The sequence below is a fragment of the Mastigoproctus giganteus genome, chromosome 10, assembly GCF_048544385.1.
Source record: "Mastigoproctus giganteus isolate SK-2022 chromosome 10, ASM4854438v1, whole genome shotgun sequence".
Classification (NCBI taxonomy): domain Eukaryota; kingdom Metazoa; phylum Arthropoda; class Arachnida; order Uropygi; family Thelyphonidae; genus Mastigoproctus; species Mastigoproctus giganteus.
The window spans coordinates 182404736-182422725 of record NC_143584.1 but is presented as its reverse complement, the minus strand read 5'-3'; the positions used below and the strand labels follow the sequence as shown (position 1 = coordinate 182422725).

The following is a 17990-nucleotide window of genomic DNA, read 5'->3' as shown; positions in this document are numbered from 1 at the left end:
GTCCTTATTTACGCTTTTCAGCATCAGTAGAAGAGTACACACATGGAAGAAACAACACGAGGCACTGTAACCATTCTGTTACGTGCCTATAGTACACGCTGTGTGAGTAGGAGGAGATGTAATCATGTGAGGAGTGTTCACACTTGAAGGCATCTCCAGTGCACATATCTTAACGTCGTTGCGGATCAGGTACACCCAGCAGTGTTGCATGTCTCTTCCTATGGAAATCTTTTTCTCAGGGCAAGAAGCCTTCAAGCATGAAAGGGCTGGACAGAAGACCTGTCCATCCTTTCCAATACTTTCTGTTCTTCTTTGAATTTATTCAAACTGTCCACTTCCACAACAACAGATGGAAGCTTGTACAGCTATCAGCAACCCATTGGCTGAACGCAGAATTCCTCCCATCTGTTCTGCAACCATCCTAAATTTGAATTATGTTCCTTTATGTATGTGTAGTCTGAGCAAGAAAGAAGAATCCCATCAGCATTGAAGTGTGCTCAAGCTATTTAACGCCTTAAACACCTCAGTCAGATGCCTAGTCCAGATGGTGCAGTTTGCAAAACTGAAGCCTTTCTTGGTAAGAGCACTCCTTTATTTTCTCCTAATTTCGTTTCCCTTCTCTGTACCCGTTGCTACATTCCTCATCCTTCCTAAAATGAGGACACCAGACCTGTATGCAGTACCCAAGATGTGGCCTGACAATCGCTTTATACAATGGGATAATCTCTCCTTCTTATCCCTTCTAGAAAAATTCCTGCATATCATTGACAAAACCCCATGAGCTGTCTAGGCAGCCTGTCTGTACTACTCAGAACTTCGCTGAGTGCACAGTTACGTACAGGTAACTTTCATTTTCCACTACCCTGAGTGTAGTAACACACAATTGGTACATTATTCTGGGATTACTGCTATCCATGTGCAGTACATTGCATTTGTCATTATTAAACTTCAATTGCTATTTCTCAACTCAACTACCTAATTTTTCTAGATCTTGTTGCAGTAGCATACTTCAGTACTGTCATTAGCCACCATACCAACCTTTGTATCATCTGCAAGCTTAGACATGAAACCTGATATACCATCATCGCAGTCATTAATAAATGCAGAAAATAACATTGGGCCCAGTACCGAAACCCGAGGGACTCCTAATAATATTAGTTCATGAAGAACAGTGTCCATTGATAATCACGCTGTCTTCTCCCACTCAACTGTCCCTTTGTCCTTGTCAGTAACCTGACAGTCGTTCAAATGCACTGCTCGACAAAATTAACAGAACAAAATGTTTTTAATGAATATTTTATTGTTAACAGTGTCGCCGAAGGCGAATATTTTACGTAATAGGCATCCTGACATGCAAATTCAGATTATCCAATAGAAATCGATCTACCACCTTACAGTGCCGACATTATGCAAATTATTCATGCCTTTAAAAACACGGGTTGCGACCACATCACTTCATTCCCGTTTTTTTTTTTTTTTTTGGCTTGCTCAGTGGGACAGCCAATACCCAGGATGAGAAGTCATCGTCGTTTAGATGATTCCTTGAGATGGCGGGACGTTAGACGACTTGAAGCCGCGCAGGCACCACGTTGGCTTACTGTGTCACGCAGCGTCGTCTCGGCACTATGGAAACAGTTTCCGGAGACAAGAAGATGTGGGCAACTCGTCCGAGGTCTACGTCAATCAGAACAGACCGCTGTCTGTCTCTAACAGCAAGACGGAACTCTACGATGTCCTGTCATCAACTGTCTTTGGGATTGCTGCGGCCACAAGTGAAAACATTTCCAACCGGACTGTTTTAAGAAGGCACAATTCAAGTGGATTCTACGCAAGGAAGCCAGTAGTTTTGTATGCCATTAATTGTCTGCGCGCGTAGCACAGTGGTATCATTATAGTCTTCCCCACACCCATACCGGGTGGAAAAGGTCCAGGATCGAATCCCGTCGATGACGCGAGGAACTTTAATGGACTTTTTTCATTCCGTGGCTGAGTTAATCGGTCTCAGGCGTAGATAGCAAGGTTTTCTCCCCAAGAAATTGGGATTTTTTTTTCGTCCAGCAAAACAGGCAAATCGACCAGAGAACACACGCACTTTACAGACAATATATATATATATATATATATATATATATATATATATATATATATATATATATAAAAAAGAAATTATAGGTGGCCCTAATATAATAGTTTGAAGTTTTGAATGCCATTTACTCTAAACCGCCGCAGAGCTCGTCGAAACTGGTGCTATTAGCATGTGACTTGGATCTCTGACAAATGGGGTACAGTTCTGTACTGGGAGTCCCGTTTTAAGTCTACAAACAGATTCTGGACATTTTTCATCTGGAGACAATGAGGAGTGTGTTACCATCCCTCCAACATCACAGAAAGGGACATGGTGGAGGCTGTGTTCTTATGTGGGAGAGGAATAATGATCAACGGCCGCACCTCTTCGTGTTTTTGATAGGTTACTGTAACTGCGCATAGTGGACATAGTGTTTTTTGTTATGCGGTTCCCGTGGTTTCCCACAAATCCGCGTTAAATACTCTGTTAACATAGCAAAGCCAGTCAGTGTGGGTTATGTGTGAGTAGTGTGTTGTTTGTGTTGTTTGACTGGCCTCTTCGTTACTGGGAGGCGCGATCACCAGGAAGGAGCCTCCCAGCATCCGTCCACTGGCACGAGGAGCCGGACCAGGGAGTAAAAGACATCTGACGGGCCGTCCACACTCTTGCAGGAGCGAGAGTGGGGGGGCCAAGGAAAGAGCAGAGAAGAGACAGGAAAGTGGAAGACAGACAAGATAGCGAGGATGACAGAGCGTAGGCATCCTCCCAGGTGAAACGGAGCAGGAAGAGTGCTAGGTGCAGTTGTGGGAGTCCTGGAGAAAGACTGTGGGTAGGAAGAAGAGAATAGGTAAAGTTCGAATTAAAGAGTCCAGGATTGTCACAATGGAGAATCACGGAGCGGCGTCGACAGGGCTGTCCGCCATTTGCAGTTTCATGTCTGGAAGTTTACGGTGCTGGGTATCAGTTGCTGTCTAGAGGAGGTTATCCAGGAGTAGTGTTCGGGAGTTGCAGGTGATGCCAGCGACGACGAAAGACCTCGTTGGCATAACTGGTCAGTGCACGGAAGGAATCATTAGATTCCAATAACTTGGTTTCTGGCCGAAGTGATGTAGTGTGGAGGTCTAGGAGTAGTTGGTTTCTTAGATCTAAGTATACGGTGCATGAGTGCATCACGTGATCCCAGTCTTCAGGTTCTCCGCAGATACAGAGGGCATCCTCGACTAGGCCGAACTCTAGAAGGCGTCTCTTGAAGGACCCGTGGCCAGTTAATAGGAAGGAAGCATAGACGTTAGGGAAGAACCAAGTGGAACGTTGTTTGTTGATGTAGGTTACCTCAGGAAGGAAAAGTTTAGTAGTTGCACCAGTTGTGGAGTTATTCCAGCGGGTTTGCCATAAGTTTATGAATTCTAGCCACACACGTTTATGTTCCTGTTTGATGTCGGTATCGGTACGGGTTTGAATAGTGAGGAATTCTGCTTCCTTATTCTTCTTGATGGCATGAGAGAGTCCGATAAAAGCGACGTGGAGGTCCAAAGGGAGACGGCCTGTTAGTAGCTGTAGGGCGGCAGTTGATGTCGTTCTACATGCGCGGGTCATTTGTAATAGCATGAGTCGTTGAATTTGCTGAATTTTACGTTGAGCATGCACTAAAGTCATTCGGTGGTACCATACTGTAGCTCCATATGTGACAATTGGTATAAATACTGCTGAGTATAAAAGGCGTTGAGTTGGTCCTTTAAGACCCCAGTCCTTGCGGGTAAAGCGTGCTAACATAGTGATGTAATTTTTTATCTTTTCTTTGATAGCTTGGATATGAGGGATGAAAGTTCTCCTGTCGTCCAAAATTACTCCTAGGTACTTCACCGATCGGTAGTTTTTCAGTGGGCGGCCATTAAAGCGTATGGTAGGAGGTCTGGAGAAATCCAGTTTGCCTTTTAATAGGAGGGTTTTGCTCTTCTCAGTGGAGACTGAGTTTATTTTCCGTGGCCCATACGGACAGAGCAGCGAGAACAACCGTAGCCTGGGTTTCTATGGTAGCGCGGGTGGGGCCCTCAATGATAATAACCATGTCGTCGGCATAAGAAAGCTGAGTAGTGTGTGGGTAGTCCCTCAGGAGCCAGTCGTCGAGTATCATATTCCAGACAGCTGGCCCCAGGATGGAGCCCTGGGGACAGCCTCGGGTTAGATGTCGTGTGATGCAGTGATATTTTGTTTTGATGCTGACCTTGCGGTTAGAGAAGTAGCTTTTGAGGCAGTGGTAGAAATTCCAAGTACAGTTAGAGACTCTGGCCCTCTGAAGAACGCCCGGCCACCACACTGTGTCAAAAGCTCCTTTGAAGTCAATGAAGATTGCCAGTACATAAGTTGCATCCGACTGTTCTGCAACTTTGAGGGTTTTAGATAGAGCATCAATTGTGGAGCACCCTTGTTTGAATCCAAATTGAAGCGAGGATGCCAAACCACTGGCTTCATATCGGGGTTGGAAGCGGGAGAGCAGCAGTCTCTCAAAAACCTTGCCGAGAATGGGCAGCAGCGCAATCGGGCGATATGCCTTGGAGGTACCTGTGGGATCCTTAGGTAAGAGCCTCAGGTTAGCATGCTTCCAACGTGATGGAAAGTTACCCTCATTCAGACAGGTGTTGAAGAGCTGAAGAAGTATCATTGGAGCTATGGCCCAGAGACGTTGCACAGTCTCGCCTTCAATAAAATCCAGACCAGGAGCTTTACCTTTTTTGATTTTTTTAATTGCTGCATCGACTTCTTCCTCTGTGAATGGTTCCTCCATATTGTCTGGCTGGAAGCTGGAATTTTGTACTGCTATATTCCTGTGGATGTCAGTGTCAGAGTTGGTGTTGTCCTGATATATTAGTTGATCCAGAATCCGGTTGATTGTATCTTCCCAGTGTGTAGTCTCAGACGAGTCATCAGAGCGGACAGAGTGTATGACATCCGTGGATCCCAGCTTATTCCTCACGAGTTTGTGGACTAAACCCCACGGATTCCGGTTCCCCTCAGTCTCGACAAGGGAACGCCAGGAGCTTTGCTTGGCATGGTAAATTTTGTTAGTATATTCACGGCGGACTGCTTTGAATCGGTCTCTATACTGTTCTACGATGTGAGCAGGTTCAGTCCTTCTCTTGCGTTGGTATTCTTTCCGAGCGCGCTTCAGAGAATTGCGCAGGTTAGTGAGTTCCTGCGACCACCATGGAACAGATCTTGGTTTCCTGGAACATTTTTTCATGGAAGCCTCTGAAGCTTTGAGGAGCAGACTCTGCACAAAGTCTGTTTTCTGCGCACTGTTCATTGATTGGTAGAAGTTGCTAGCTGGATCATGAAGAGCATCTTGAATTACATTGTCAAACTGGTCCCAGTTCGCTGTTTTAGTAGAGAATCTTACAATATCCTGAATAGGCACTTGACGAGGGAGGGCAGAATCGGTGACACTGTAAGTGATGAGGCGATGGTCGCTAGTAGTGGCTGTGTCATGCACCTGCCAATGGAGGAGTCTATTGCGAAGAGAAGAAGTAGTCAGTGTGATGTCCAGGTTAGACTCTCCAGTTCCCGAAGAGTAGGTGGTTGGTTGTCCTGGTCTATTGATGATTTCAAGGCTGCGTGAGGCAATGAATTCATCTAACATATCTCCTCTTGCGTCGGTAGAGGTGTTGAACCATTGTGTTGACCGGGCATTCGAATCTGCGGCTATGATGACATCAGTGTTCTCCAGGAGGTCAAGAGCTTGTTCTAGTCGAGCTATGTGCGGGAGGATATCTGTACCAAATTGGAAGTATGCTGTTAGGACCGCAATACGGCCGAAGCTGCCTTCTATTGTAGCCCCCGCTAGGTGGGGAGTGCAGAGTGATTCTATCTGTGTTACTACTAAGTCTGGATTGCGGACGATGATAGCAGCGAGGCACAATTGGTTTGTCGTCTGGATTTTCCTGAAAGCCAGGGGGTAACCAGAGACCCTTCCACGGATGCAGTATGGTTCCTGAAGGAGAAGAATGTCTAGATTCAACTCGTCCATTAGGGGATGAAGCTGTGTTGCCACTGAGATGGATTTTTGGCCATTGATTTGAGCTATACGAAGTCTGGGAGAGGGAGGGTTGAGCATCCTATTTTCCATAGTTAGTCTTATTGCGTACTATATCTGCTGCTCTTCTATATACAAGGCACGCTCCATCCCGCACAGAGTGATCGTAGGGTTTGTTAATTGCTTTGCAATTTGAGCATTTAGGAGGTGAGGCTTTGTTGGGACAGTCCTTGTAGAGATGCCCTGCCTCAGCACAATGCCCACATATTGGTTGTTTTTTAAGACACTTAGCAGAGGTGTGCCCATAACCAAGACATTTGTAGCATTTCAGGACTGGTACAAAATCTCTGAATCTGTGGGATGACCAGCCCAGAAAAATTCTATCCTGGCTGTGTAGGAATCTCCTTATCCTGGGGGACACTTCTATAACCCAATTAAGTCGACCGCGAGTCCGTGCATTGGTGGAAAATTGAATTTTCATCTCCTTAATGGCTTCTTCTTTGCTCATGGATTCAAAGAGATTTCTGTTATATACTTCCTCCAGTAGGTCAACTTTCTGGATTGAGCCATCTACATCAAACACAATTAAACTTGGTCCCCTGAGTTTAGGGGTTTCAAAGGTAAGAGTTAGATCTTCAGCTGTGCCGCAAGACTTGATCTGTTCTAGATCTGACTTAGTAGCTGTTTCCAATATTATCCCTTTGTCGCGAATTTTGCGAATGCTTTTGATTTGGAGATTGTCTAATTTTGGTTTTATCTTCTTTAGGACGGTGTCCTTCACTCCATCGCTATCTGGGATGTCGCACCCTTCTCTAGCTTTTATAATCAGCATATGCTTGTTCTGTGTGGTGGGGATCTGAGGTAGTTTGAGCGTGGCAGCATAAGACAACTGGTGCCGAGTATCTCCATCAGAAGCTTGGTAACTGCGCAGAGGTACCGAGAACAGATCCTCGAGCCCTATGTGCGACTTCTTAGGAATGCATTTGGCCCAGATTTTCATTTCATGCACGACAACGCCATTGAACACAGCTCAAGTGGTGGAGAAATTTCTTGAAGCTCAAGATATCCTACGACTGCCGTGGCCAGCACGATCAGCAGACTTAAATCCGATCGAAAATGCACTGCACGCCTACAGGCAACTCCTCGGGCACTTGGTGAGCTGAGGTCTGCGCCGGTGGAAGAATGGGATTTGTTGCGAATGTTATTGATATCCTTATATCGGGCATGGTTCATCGCTATCAGACGCGCGTAGCCGTTGGCGGGGATCATACTCCGTGCTGATGTCATGTGACCAATTTTCGAACATCTTGCATCGACTTCTGTAATGTGACCTTTTTGGTAAGTTGGTAACACAGTCCCTATCAATGTCCCTTATACCTGTCCGAAGTTTCTAGCTGGTTTCTCATTTCATCGTTATTCTATAGTACACCAACGTACGAAATTTTGTTCCTCTTCATCGCAAACTGCACGAGTTACACCACGTTTTCTACGTGTTCTGTTAATTTTGTCGAGCAGTGTAGTCTGATTTTTGTAGTCTAGAGCTGGCTCGAGGCACAGAGGCTTAGAACTAGTCTCGCACGTTACTCACTAGGCTGTAATCTAGAAACTGTAGAGTATTTATTGTATGATAAACAAAAAAAATATATTTATTTTCTGAACTCCATTTCCGAAGCCTTTAGTTTGGGTCGGCCGTATGTGGCTTTGCGGAACGATCGCTAAGGAAATAATGAGTATTATTTAAATAATTCAGTACAGACCTGTTTCTCATCATTTTCATGATGAAATTGTGATGAGAGGCTGTGGTTTAACTGCCATCCTCGTTAACACCACCTAGTTCTATTATTGCTTTTCGCAGTTGAATGTGTTATCCGGTTATCTACATTGATAGTTCCGGTGCCACTAAATTTCCTGAGCGGAACTGGAGTTGAACTGCTAACCATTATCACGTTTGTGTGATGATCTACTTTCTCGTTCAAATGTATGCGAGTACTCGTACTCTGTTTTTTCATTGTGCTTTTAAAATATTTCCATTATTTTTGGTGCTAATTTGTTCTCCATTTTTAGTAACAGTACACTATTTAATGTCTGATGAAATTTTATCGCTGTGGAACTAGTGACAATTTTATATTATAGTAATTTTTATAATAGAGTTCAGTGGTTAAATGCCTGGAACTTCCTGCTCTGATCCTGAGCGTACTTCCTGGGGTATAAGCCGAACATGCACTATACTTTATGTAAATTATAGTTAGTATTATTGTTAAGACATTTCATAAGTCACGGATTTTGTTTGAACACAGGATTCAAACAGTTTCTTGAAAACGTAATACGTCTACTCATTTTACATACATTGAATGGCCACTAGGTGCGCCTACCTAACAGCTAGTGCTCAACCTTTTTAGCTCTGAGATTTGCCTGAATTCGTCATGGAATGGACTCGTGGACTTATCGAAAGCTTTCCTGCGGAAAGCTTTCGAGAAGCGATGGAATCTGCTCGATTGCTTCTCACAACCCTTGCAAATTGAATTGTTGCTGATTTCTACTATGATGAGTTCATTCCACAGCTTTTCGATTGGATTGAGATATGTGGCATGCAGATGTTGCTCCACTGGTATCAAGGGACCCAAAGTGCACCACGAAAGCAATCTCAATCATTGCGCTACCACTACTAACCTTCATTGTTAACACCTGGCAGGACTGGTCCATGGACAAGTGCTGACATACTCTTGCCGTCAACGTGAAACAGACAGCAGGAATCGGATTCGTCAGACTAAGCAACGTTTTTCAAATCCCCCACTGTTGATGATCCTGAGCTCATTATAACCGTATCTTCCTATTTGTTTGTCGACAGCAGTGGAACACGGTTCTATCATTGCCTGCGATAACCCATTCGTGGCAAGGTGTGGCGAGTTTCTGTTCTGAAATGCCTCTTGGTTACCGTTGTACTAGATTGTTATTTGTCTTGATTGTAGTCTTTCTATATCCTGCACAAATCTTGTCAGCCTTCGTTGGCTTTTCCCGTTAACGAGTTGTTTGCAACCATAGGAGCGCTGCTGGTTGGATGTTATTTGATTTTAGGACCAATCTCAGTACAGCCGAGATACAGTGGTACATGAAAACCGTAGATGCAGTTTCCGAGGTACTCACTCATACGACGCGTCCAGCGATGATTACAGTACCGCGTTCAGAGTGAGTCAATTAAATCTTTCGTCTCGCCCATTTTTACACTGCATTGGACACATACAACATCTCTGCGCACCTGCCATACATCACGCTGTAAGAACACATGATGCAACTACTGAAAAAATGCTCCATTTCAAGTTGAAATTTTAAATGGATGGTAATATCTTCATAACGAGTTGCTTGATATTGCACAATCTCGAATAATTAACGCTTCATCAGTGGAGAAGCCTATTGTTACTTATTCTCAGTGGATACCACCACCCAGACAGCCATTTCAAGGCTGTATGGCCTCTCATCGTTGGGTGGATAAGTACACTGGTGCTGCAGTAATGACAATCCGGTTATGAAGTATAACTTTACAATATGATATACGATAAAAATGATGCCATTTTGCCATTTTCGGTAATTCACTATGTACAAACATGATGTTAATGTTCTAACCTTTACATTTAGTGAATTTCTGTAAGTTTAGGCTTTAGCCATAAATATTTTCAGTATTTACTGTTGTACACCATCTGGCGTCTCATATTGTGAATATATACTTCATAACTGGATTGTCACTATTGCAACACCAGGGCACCTACCGATGAGAGGCCAAACAGCCTTGAAACTGCGGTCGGGAGGAGTTTGATGCTGCCCGGAGTTATCAAGAATAGGTAACAACAGTCTTCCCTAATGGAGAAGCGTTGCCTATTGGACACGTTTGAGGAGTTACTGTCCCTTTCATTCTTCAACGCCGTTTCTTCTTCCTCTTCTATTATTACTTTCCTCTACATTTTGCTTTTATAAGTCTAATAGGAACAAGTGGATAATACAGTTATTATTAAAAACACACTTTCAAACAGCCTTGAAACGGCTGTCTTGGTTAATGGTATCCACTGAGAATAAGTAGCAATAGTCTTCTCCACTGGTGAAGCTTTTATTATTCGAGGTAGTGCAATATCAGGCAACTCGTTGTAAAGGTATTCACAATGCCCCGAGAAGTGCATCTATAATGATGTTGCTCTCGCAGTCTTTGTGCATAGGATCGAACATGCCCATTATGGCATGACAAATAGAGCTACTATAACCTGTTTATTTGGTTTTTAGGAGCATTAGCAACTAAGGCCATATTGCTCCGGGGATATGCAGTGGTCATTCCCTGACCTTTCCGTATTTGGTGGTGACGGGCTCGAACCCCGGTCTAATCAAGAAGCGTGTGCTACGCATTGCTGCTCCTTGCCACCTGGCTACGGAGGCGCCACAACCTGTCTTCGGTTCTTATCGCAGAACAGTGACAATCAAAATCTCGACACCATATATCTGTACATAAAATCAGCATTTGACACAGTCGACACCACACCCCTTCTTGTCTCACTCAAAAAAGATTCTACGGGTTATCTGGCAATATACTTGAGATCCTCGAAAATATTCTATATAGGAGAATGCTTCACTTCGCAGGCAATAACAGTACAGTCTGTAAGAGTGTGGATGTAGGTGTCCCACAAGGCGGTTCTCTCTCAGCTCTGCTATTTGCTTCAATACTCGTTCCACTGATGGATCAAATTCCAACGTTCTTATCATATGCTGATGGTATTGTGTGCTACTTGTTATGCAAACACCATGTTGGTGACGCACAAGCAAGACACCTCATCAGAAACTTTAAACAGCTACCTAAATGAAACAAACGTACAGAGAAGAGAATTAATAACAAACAAGACTACAAGATGAGCAGAACATAAAATGACTTCCGCATACTAGGACGGGCACTTATGATTGTCCTTTACATCCAGAAAGGGGCGTCTCCGTAGCCAGGTGGGCAGGAGCAGCAGTGCGTAGCACATGCTTCTTGATTAGACCGGGGTTCGAGCCCTTGAGCCACCAAATACGGAGGATGCGGAAAGGTCAGGGAATGACCACAGCATATTCCCGGAGCAATATGGCCTTAGTTGCTAATGCTCCTAAAAACCAAATAATAACATCTAGAAAGGACGACAATTTTTGGTCTGTAAGTTAATCTAGAGAAGTCAAGCTATCTCATCTTTACTCCAAGTCGGATGACGCCTGCTAATACTGCATCTTCCCAGCTTCCGGAACTAGCTGGAAATATTCTGACTCCTACAGACTGTCAAATTCCTGGGTTCGCATCAAGGATGCGATTTTTTTGTTTACAGGTGAGGTTTTTCATCAAGGATGCGAACCTCACCTGTAAACAAAAAACATCAAAGCTCAATGCTCCAAAGCCCTCCTAGCCTTCTGGGGAATGAAAATAGATTTGTGCAAAACTCACAAACAAATAACCAGGAAATACCTCTCAATGTACTCTCCTATGCCGTGGAGATTTGGTCTTCCGCATCTCTCACCAGCCTCAAGAAACTATGGGATCTAGAATTCTTTTTTGTGGTCTCACCAGATATACACGACATCAAAATCTGCGCTATGCTCCAACCCTCAATACACACCCACAGTCCATAGAGCCCATGTGCTAAAAATAATGGCATTCCTTCATCTGTGCTCATCCAAGCATGATTGCATGAACATTTGGAATAGGTTGGTTAGCGTTTGTCTGGAAGAAGACGCAGTATCCTCAAGGCTCCAGAGGTTAGAGTTTAAATATCCACTTTCCAAATGTAACTCTGCACACTCAACTTGTTCAACATTGACCTATGGTCTAGTGATAGTTCATATCGCGAGGACATCTTGGCTCATCTTTCTGGATGTAAAGGACAGTCATATAAGTGCCGGTCCTAGTATGCGGAAGTCATTTTATGTTCTACTCATCTTGTAGTCTTGTTTGTTATTAATTCTCTTCTCTGGTACGTTTGTTTCTTTTCTTTATTTGTTATGTTATGTAGAGCTACTTTGCCTAACTTAGTATTTCTGTGTTTGGTCATTTGCATAGATAATGTATTGTTAGGCCTCTGGTTATGTGTATGCGATTTAAGTTAATAAAGAACAATTATTATAATTATTATTATTATTATTATTATATGAGAGCCGATAAAAACGACGCCATTTTGCCATTTTCGGTAATTCACTGCGTACAAACATGATGCTAATGCACTAACCGTTTAGTGAATTACCCATAAATTGAGAATTTTTAGCCCTAAATATTCTCAGTCTAACTTTTGACAGTCACTCCTGAGTTGGATGCAGGAAATAATTTCGAAATTGTTTATTTGGATTTCAGCAAAGCATTTTACCCACTCCCGCATGTAAGCTGGAACATGTTGGAATCGCAGGAAAAATCCTTAGATGAATCGCAAAATGGCTGCAGGACAGAAGGCTATGAGGTTAGATAGAAGAGGATTGTGAATAACGATTATCTTTATCTAGAGTTAATGTAAGAAGCGGGTGTCCCCAAGGACTAATACTACTACTTTTTTGATTTTCTTAAATCATGTCGACGAATTGATATCAAAATTTGCAGATGACGTCAAGATCGATAGAGAAGTTAATAATAAGCGCCGAACTGAGATTCTTCAGGACGACTTAGGAAATGTCAGAAAAGAGGTGCTCTTTTAATGCAGAAAAATTTAGGGTCTTAAACTAGAGGAAATAGCAACCCCAAATGAACTTATATTACAATTGGCGTAATTGAACTAAAGACAGTAGAGGAAGAAAAGGATTTTGGAGTTATGATCCAAACGAACATAAAGTTAATGGAGCAGGTCGACAGACATGAAGGCCCCCATGGTGTACTTCCACGTGCAAATGACCTTATTTTTATGTGCACCTGCTTGTAGACAAGGGAGGCCTTAATCGCACTGTATAAGGCATACGGTGCGATTATGGCATACTGTGTTCAAATGCGGAGAGACAGCACCTAAAAAAAAAAAAAAAAGCGCGCTTCTTGAAAGGGTCCAAAGATAGCAAGGCATCTGATGAGATCGGAAAAGGGCATCCATATGAGGAAAGACAGAATATGAGGGGTACAGGACTTTAAAACCAGGCAGCGTGGAGGAGATTTTATTGAGGTGTATAAGACCTGAAAGGTGAAAGTAAAATGAATGAGGGTGTGGTTTCACTGTTATAAATAATTCCGAAATAGGAGCCATAAATTCAAATTACGGAGGGGAAGAGGTTTGAATTGGATTGCAGGAAATTTTCTTTTCGCCAGCACAATATTACTTACTGCAATAAGTTACCTCCATGGGTGGTTGATACTGAAGTTTGGGGAAATTCAAGGTTAGCCGGATAGACACATACCTACGTGATGTGAGGAAGTAAAATAGGTAGTTATTTTATTTTGCTATTTACCTATTTGATTATTTTTTGGCCGGTGTAGAAAAATCCTAGGTCTTTCTTCCACAGCATGGCTGATTTTAAACTTTCGTAGAGACTGGTTTCGAACCCAAACTATCGAATGGCAGCTATTATAACCGCTGTACTATCGCGAAAGCAATTATAGTAATGGAGTTACTGTAACAAAGGCTGTTTATGAGCAGAGAATCTATTAATCAGATGTACTAAAGTACTGACAACGAATTGCTTTATATTGCTCGAATTTTAAAATGGAGTGTGGAAAAAAAAATGCTGTTTTTTGTGTCCGGTCACTGCCAATTTGTGGAGGAATTGTGCAAAGTTTCTTTTTGTGAATAAATTTCGTAGCAAGCAGCTCACTTTATTTCAAAATGCATCTGATAGTTAATTTAATAGTATGGAAGGTCACGAGGAGATAGAGGACGTTACACAGGCGTTGCAGGCAAACTACAGAAAAGATGAGAAAGACCAGGTACATAGCATCCTATTACAATACTCGTATTACGAAAGACAACGGAACGGCTAATATCTTGAACATGTGTGGTCGCGAAGCAGTTTATATGATACAACGCAGTTATGCAAACCAAAAGCTCATATCGTGAGTGTAGTTCACTTGTTTCTTCGAAAATGCAACACATTGAGCGAAAAGGTAAACAGTTACTGTGTAATCCCTTTCGACCAAAGCTTTTAAACCTTATAATAGCTCTATACATTTTGAAGAAATTTTAGGAAATATGTAACAGAGCATCATGTGTACAATAACGTTCCCAAACCACAGTTAGGAAGCTTGTTTTTACTTGTAGTTGGAATAGATATAGGCAGTACTTTTGATCTAACTTTAGCAAGACTTTTCTTGGAAAGAGATTATTGGCCAAATAAATTTTACTAACCCAAGGACAGTGCTCAGGCGTGTGGAATGCGTCGTCTTTTCAAACAGTTGTTTAATTTAAGTATTTTTACTTTTTCAGACTAATAATCCGACCTTACACTTCTAAACAATTAGTCAGAGTTTAAAAAATTAACTTTCATTTTTTATTTATTTTCTTTTTTTAGCTCTTCATCGATTACCTCCAGAGAGCCGCTGTCCAATATCTGTTTTCCGCAGAGCAACGTTGCCTTCATCAAAACTCACAAATGTGCCAGTTCCTCAATTCAAAACATTCTCATGCGCTACGGATACGAGCATAACTTAACCTTCGTTCTTCCGTCGAAAGAAAATTATTTGAGTTATGGCACTCCATTCCGTCGAACCATGGTACCCAATGCCTCTATCTTCCACCTGACTTATAATATTCTTACTCATCACTGCCGCTTCAATTACCGGGAAATCAAGAAGTTGATGCCACCAGACACGTTATTTATCACCATCTTGAGGAATCCAGCTGATCAGTTCGAATCCATGTTCTCCTATTTCGAATTGCAAAAATTCCATCGGAAGAATCTTCACCAGTTTCTTAGTAGGCTACAGAAAGCTCCTGGAACTGCATCCGTAGCTCGTTCTAAAGGAGTGTTTGGTGTTAATCAAGCAATTTTTGACCTTGGATTTATGACCAATAACTTTGGAGATGAAGCAGCAGTAACTGCTTATATTAAAGACTTGGACAAGACATTTCATCTGGTTATGATCGCGGAAAGAATGGAGGAATCGCTAATACTGTTAAAGAAACTTCTTTGTTGGGATTTCGACGATGTGGTTACGTTCAAAATCAATGCTCGTATCTCAAAAGTTAAGAGTAATTTGACAGAAGTTGAGCGAAGAACCCTATTAAAAGTGAATCAAGCAGACAGCAATATGTATGACTACTTCCTTCGCCGATTTGATGAACGAGTAAATGATTTTGGTGTTGAAAAAATGAAGGAAGAATTGCAGATGCTCAAAAGTCGTACTCGTTCCTGGTATGAAAGATGTGTACACGGTGAGTTCACGAATGCCTCTAGTTCCAAGTATTACAAGAATCCAAATGTTTTAGAATATAAACTTAAAGAAAGCGCCGCATTAGATGAAAAATGTCAGTCTATGACTCGTGAGGAACTGCGGTTTACCGACATACTCAGGGAACGACAAAAATATTTATTTGTAAATTGGACAGATCCAAATATTAAACGAGTGAAGAAAAAGGTTTTAACCATCAAGAGGAAAAAAGCTATTCGTCGGTTCAGGAAGCGTAAAACATAACTAGGATCACCAATATGTATCCTGTGGTGAAAAAAAATATTTTGTTTGCAGTGCAAACTTTTTAACTCTGCAATATAACTCCTATTGTGGAGTTCTTATCTAAGGAAGATATAATCCTTTTTATTGCCGCGTAGAGAAGCTTCTAGGATGCTCAGTAAAATATGGCTGATTTCAAAGACATTTTTTCCCCCTTGAAGGGCTAGAATAACAACGAAGTCCAAAGTTTCTTTTTTGTTTTTTATCATCGTTTTGCTGTGGCTGAATACTGTAATTTGAAGTTTTGTGAGGGTGATATGCATCTAAAAGAAAACGTGTTCAATATAGGGTAATAATATGCCCAGCTGTGGCTGATTCTGACATTGGAGAAACTTGCTAAATATGTGTTTCGTGCTTTAAAAAATAATGATAAGATAGACTTCGTAGGTTTTATTGAAGCCAAGGTCAATCTTCATTGAACTGTGAAGTTCATCGAAAGAAAGATACTATATTATTTCAGGTAATATTTTCAATAGTATTAAAGGAGACTCATTTTGTGCATAAATAGAAGTTTTCTTTGTACTTCAAGAGTTTAGAACTTTATTTTATAATGTTGGTTGTGCATATTCCTTTAGGACTTTGAATACTCTTGATCAGAGAATTAAAGAATATTTTATTTCTGGTGTCCTTGATTTGTTTATAACGTTAACATTAGAAAAATTTTGCACAGTTAGATGAATTGAGACAAAAGTAGGAAAAACTGACGTACTTGTAAAGAATTCAAAATATTAAAATTGACTTTTCGATTACATTTGCCCTAGATCGATGGAAAAAGGGTGTAAACCCATCCTTCCCGATGAATTAGGAGCACTGGCTATTTAAAAGTTATGAAGAAAAGAATATATAAAAAATCTCACACCACCAAGGCATTGAAATACATTTCTGGACTTCGGTTATATTTTAAGAAAATGTTACAAACAGTACTAAATATTGAAGGCGCCTCCGTGGGCAGGAGCGGCAGTGCGTAGCACACGCTTCTTGATTATACCGGGGTTCGAGCCCTTGACCACTAAATACGGAGGATGCGGAAAGGTCAGGGAATGACCACCGCATATCCCAATATGGCCTTAGTTGCTAATCTCCTAAAAACCAAACAACAAAACAAACTAAATATTGAACAATGGGTCTATATTCTATTTACAAAAATGTTTATCTGATTTTTTTTTTGCCTTTTTATAATCGCCCATTGGTGTCTCCCGTAATTCCAACAGTCTGCCAACATATTTGGACTCGGGTGTCTTCCGTGGTATCTTTTTATTTTTCATTTGAGAAATATCTTGGTAAAACCTTTTAACGCGTTCGTCGGAAACCGCTCCCATGTTTTCAGGAAAAAATTCTAAATGGGAATGTAGGAAATGAAGCTTTAACGTGTTGCATCCCAACTCTCTGTACGCTAAAATTAGCTCTTCCACTATTTCACTGTAATTTTGTGATTTCTCATTGCCTAAAGTTTTGGCAGCCATTTTCGAATGTCTTTGTCTTCAGCCTCTTATTTTTGTAGCATTTAATTTTTTAGTGAATTCATCTTGGAACAGCAGTTTGATTTGAGGACCCACAAATTCCCTCTTATCTTGGCTACACTGATTCTAGGAAACTTTTGCTTCAAACAGGAATTTCCTTCTCTCTTTTTTCCATCGCTTTCACTAATATTTTTTTTATCAAACCTAGCTTGATGTGCAACGGAGGTAAATAGATTTTTTTTACCAAAAGATGTGCTACATTTTTCTGGCCTGGAGTAGTTTCTGAACTTTCTGGTAATTTTTTTTACTCTGTAGTGGCAATCCTTCGCTCGGCTGCCATAAAAATCAGCATTATTTAGTGTATCCACTTTGAAACTCAGTCAGCAAAACTACCACTTAGGTTGGCACAGATATTCCATTTGTATTCCTGATAGTGTATTTTTTGCAAAAGAACCTGTAAGTTCTCGTACCGTTTCCTTCATGTGAACTGCACCGGCCAATGGTATAGATGGATAATTAATCCCATTATGGAGTAAAACTGCTTTTAAACTGACCTTGGATGAATCAATGAAAAGCCTCTGGTGACGTGTTCGAGATGTAATCTTTCATTAATTCCGGGATCATTGTTACAATAAACCAAAGCACCATCCATGGACTAATAGGTCGTTTCATTAGACTGCCTCTTCCAATAAAAAGACACCTTGACACTCTTTTCAAGAAGATTCCATTGCTGAAGCCATGATCCTAGTAATTCAGCCTTGGTTTTTTAGAGGTCCAAATCGTTCAATTCTGAGTGATTAG

At 41.6% G+C, this 17990-nt stretch overlaps 1 protein-coding gene across 4 annotated transcripts in view; it reads left to right on the top strand.

Moving 5' to 3' along the window:
- Positions 1 to 16122, top strand: part of LOC150079602 (galactosylceramide sulfotransferase-like) — a 41693-nt gene extending 25571 nt beyond the window's left edge. For all 4 annotated transcript variants that reach the window (XM_090382476.1, XM_090382474.1, XM_090382475.1 and 1 more), the window contains one exon: positions 14571 to 16122. In XM_090382476.1, the coding sequence (XP_090238602.1) occupies positions 14683 to 15693 (1011 nt within the window). In that variant the 5' untranslated portion in view covers positions 14571 to 14682 and the 3' untranslated portion in view covers positions 15694 to 16122. The remainder of the gene's footprint in view (positions 1 to 14570) is intronic.
- The last annotated feature ends 1868 nt before the right edge of the window (positions 16123 to 17990 follow it).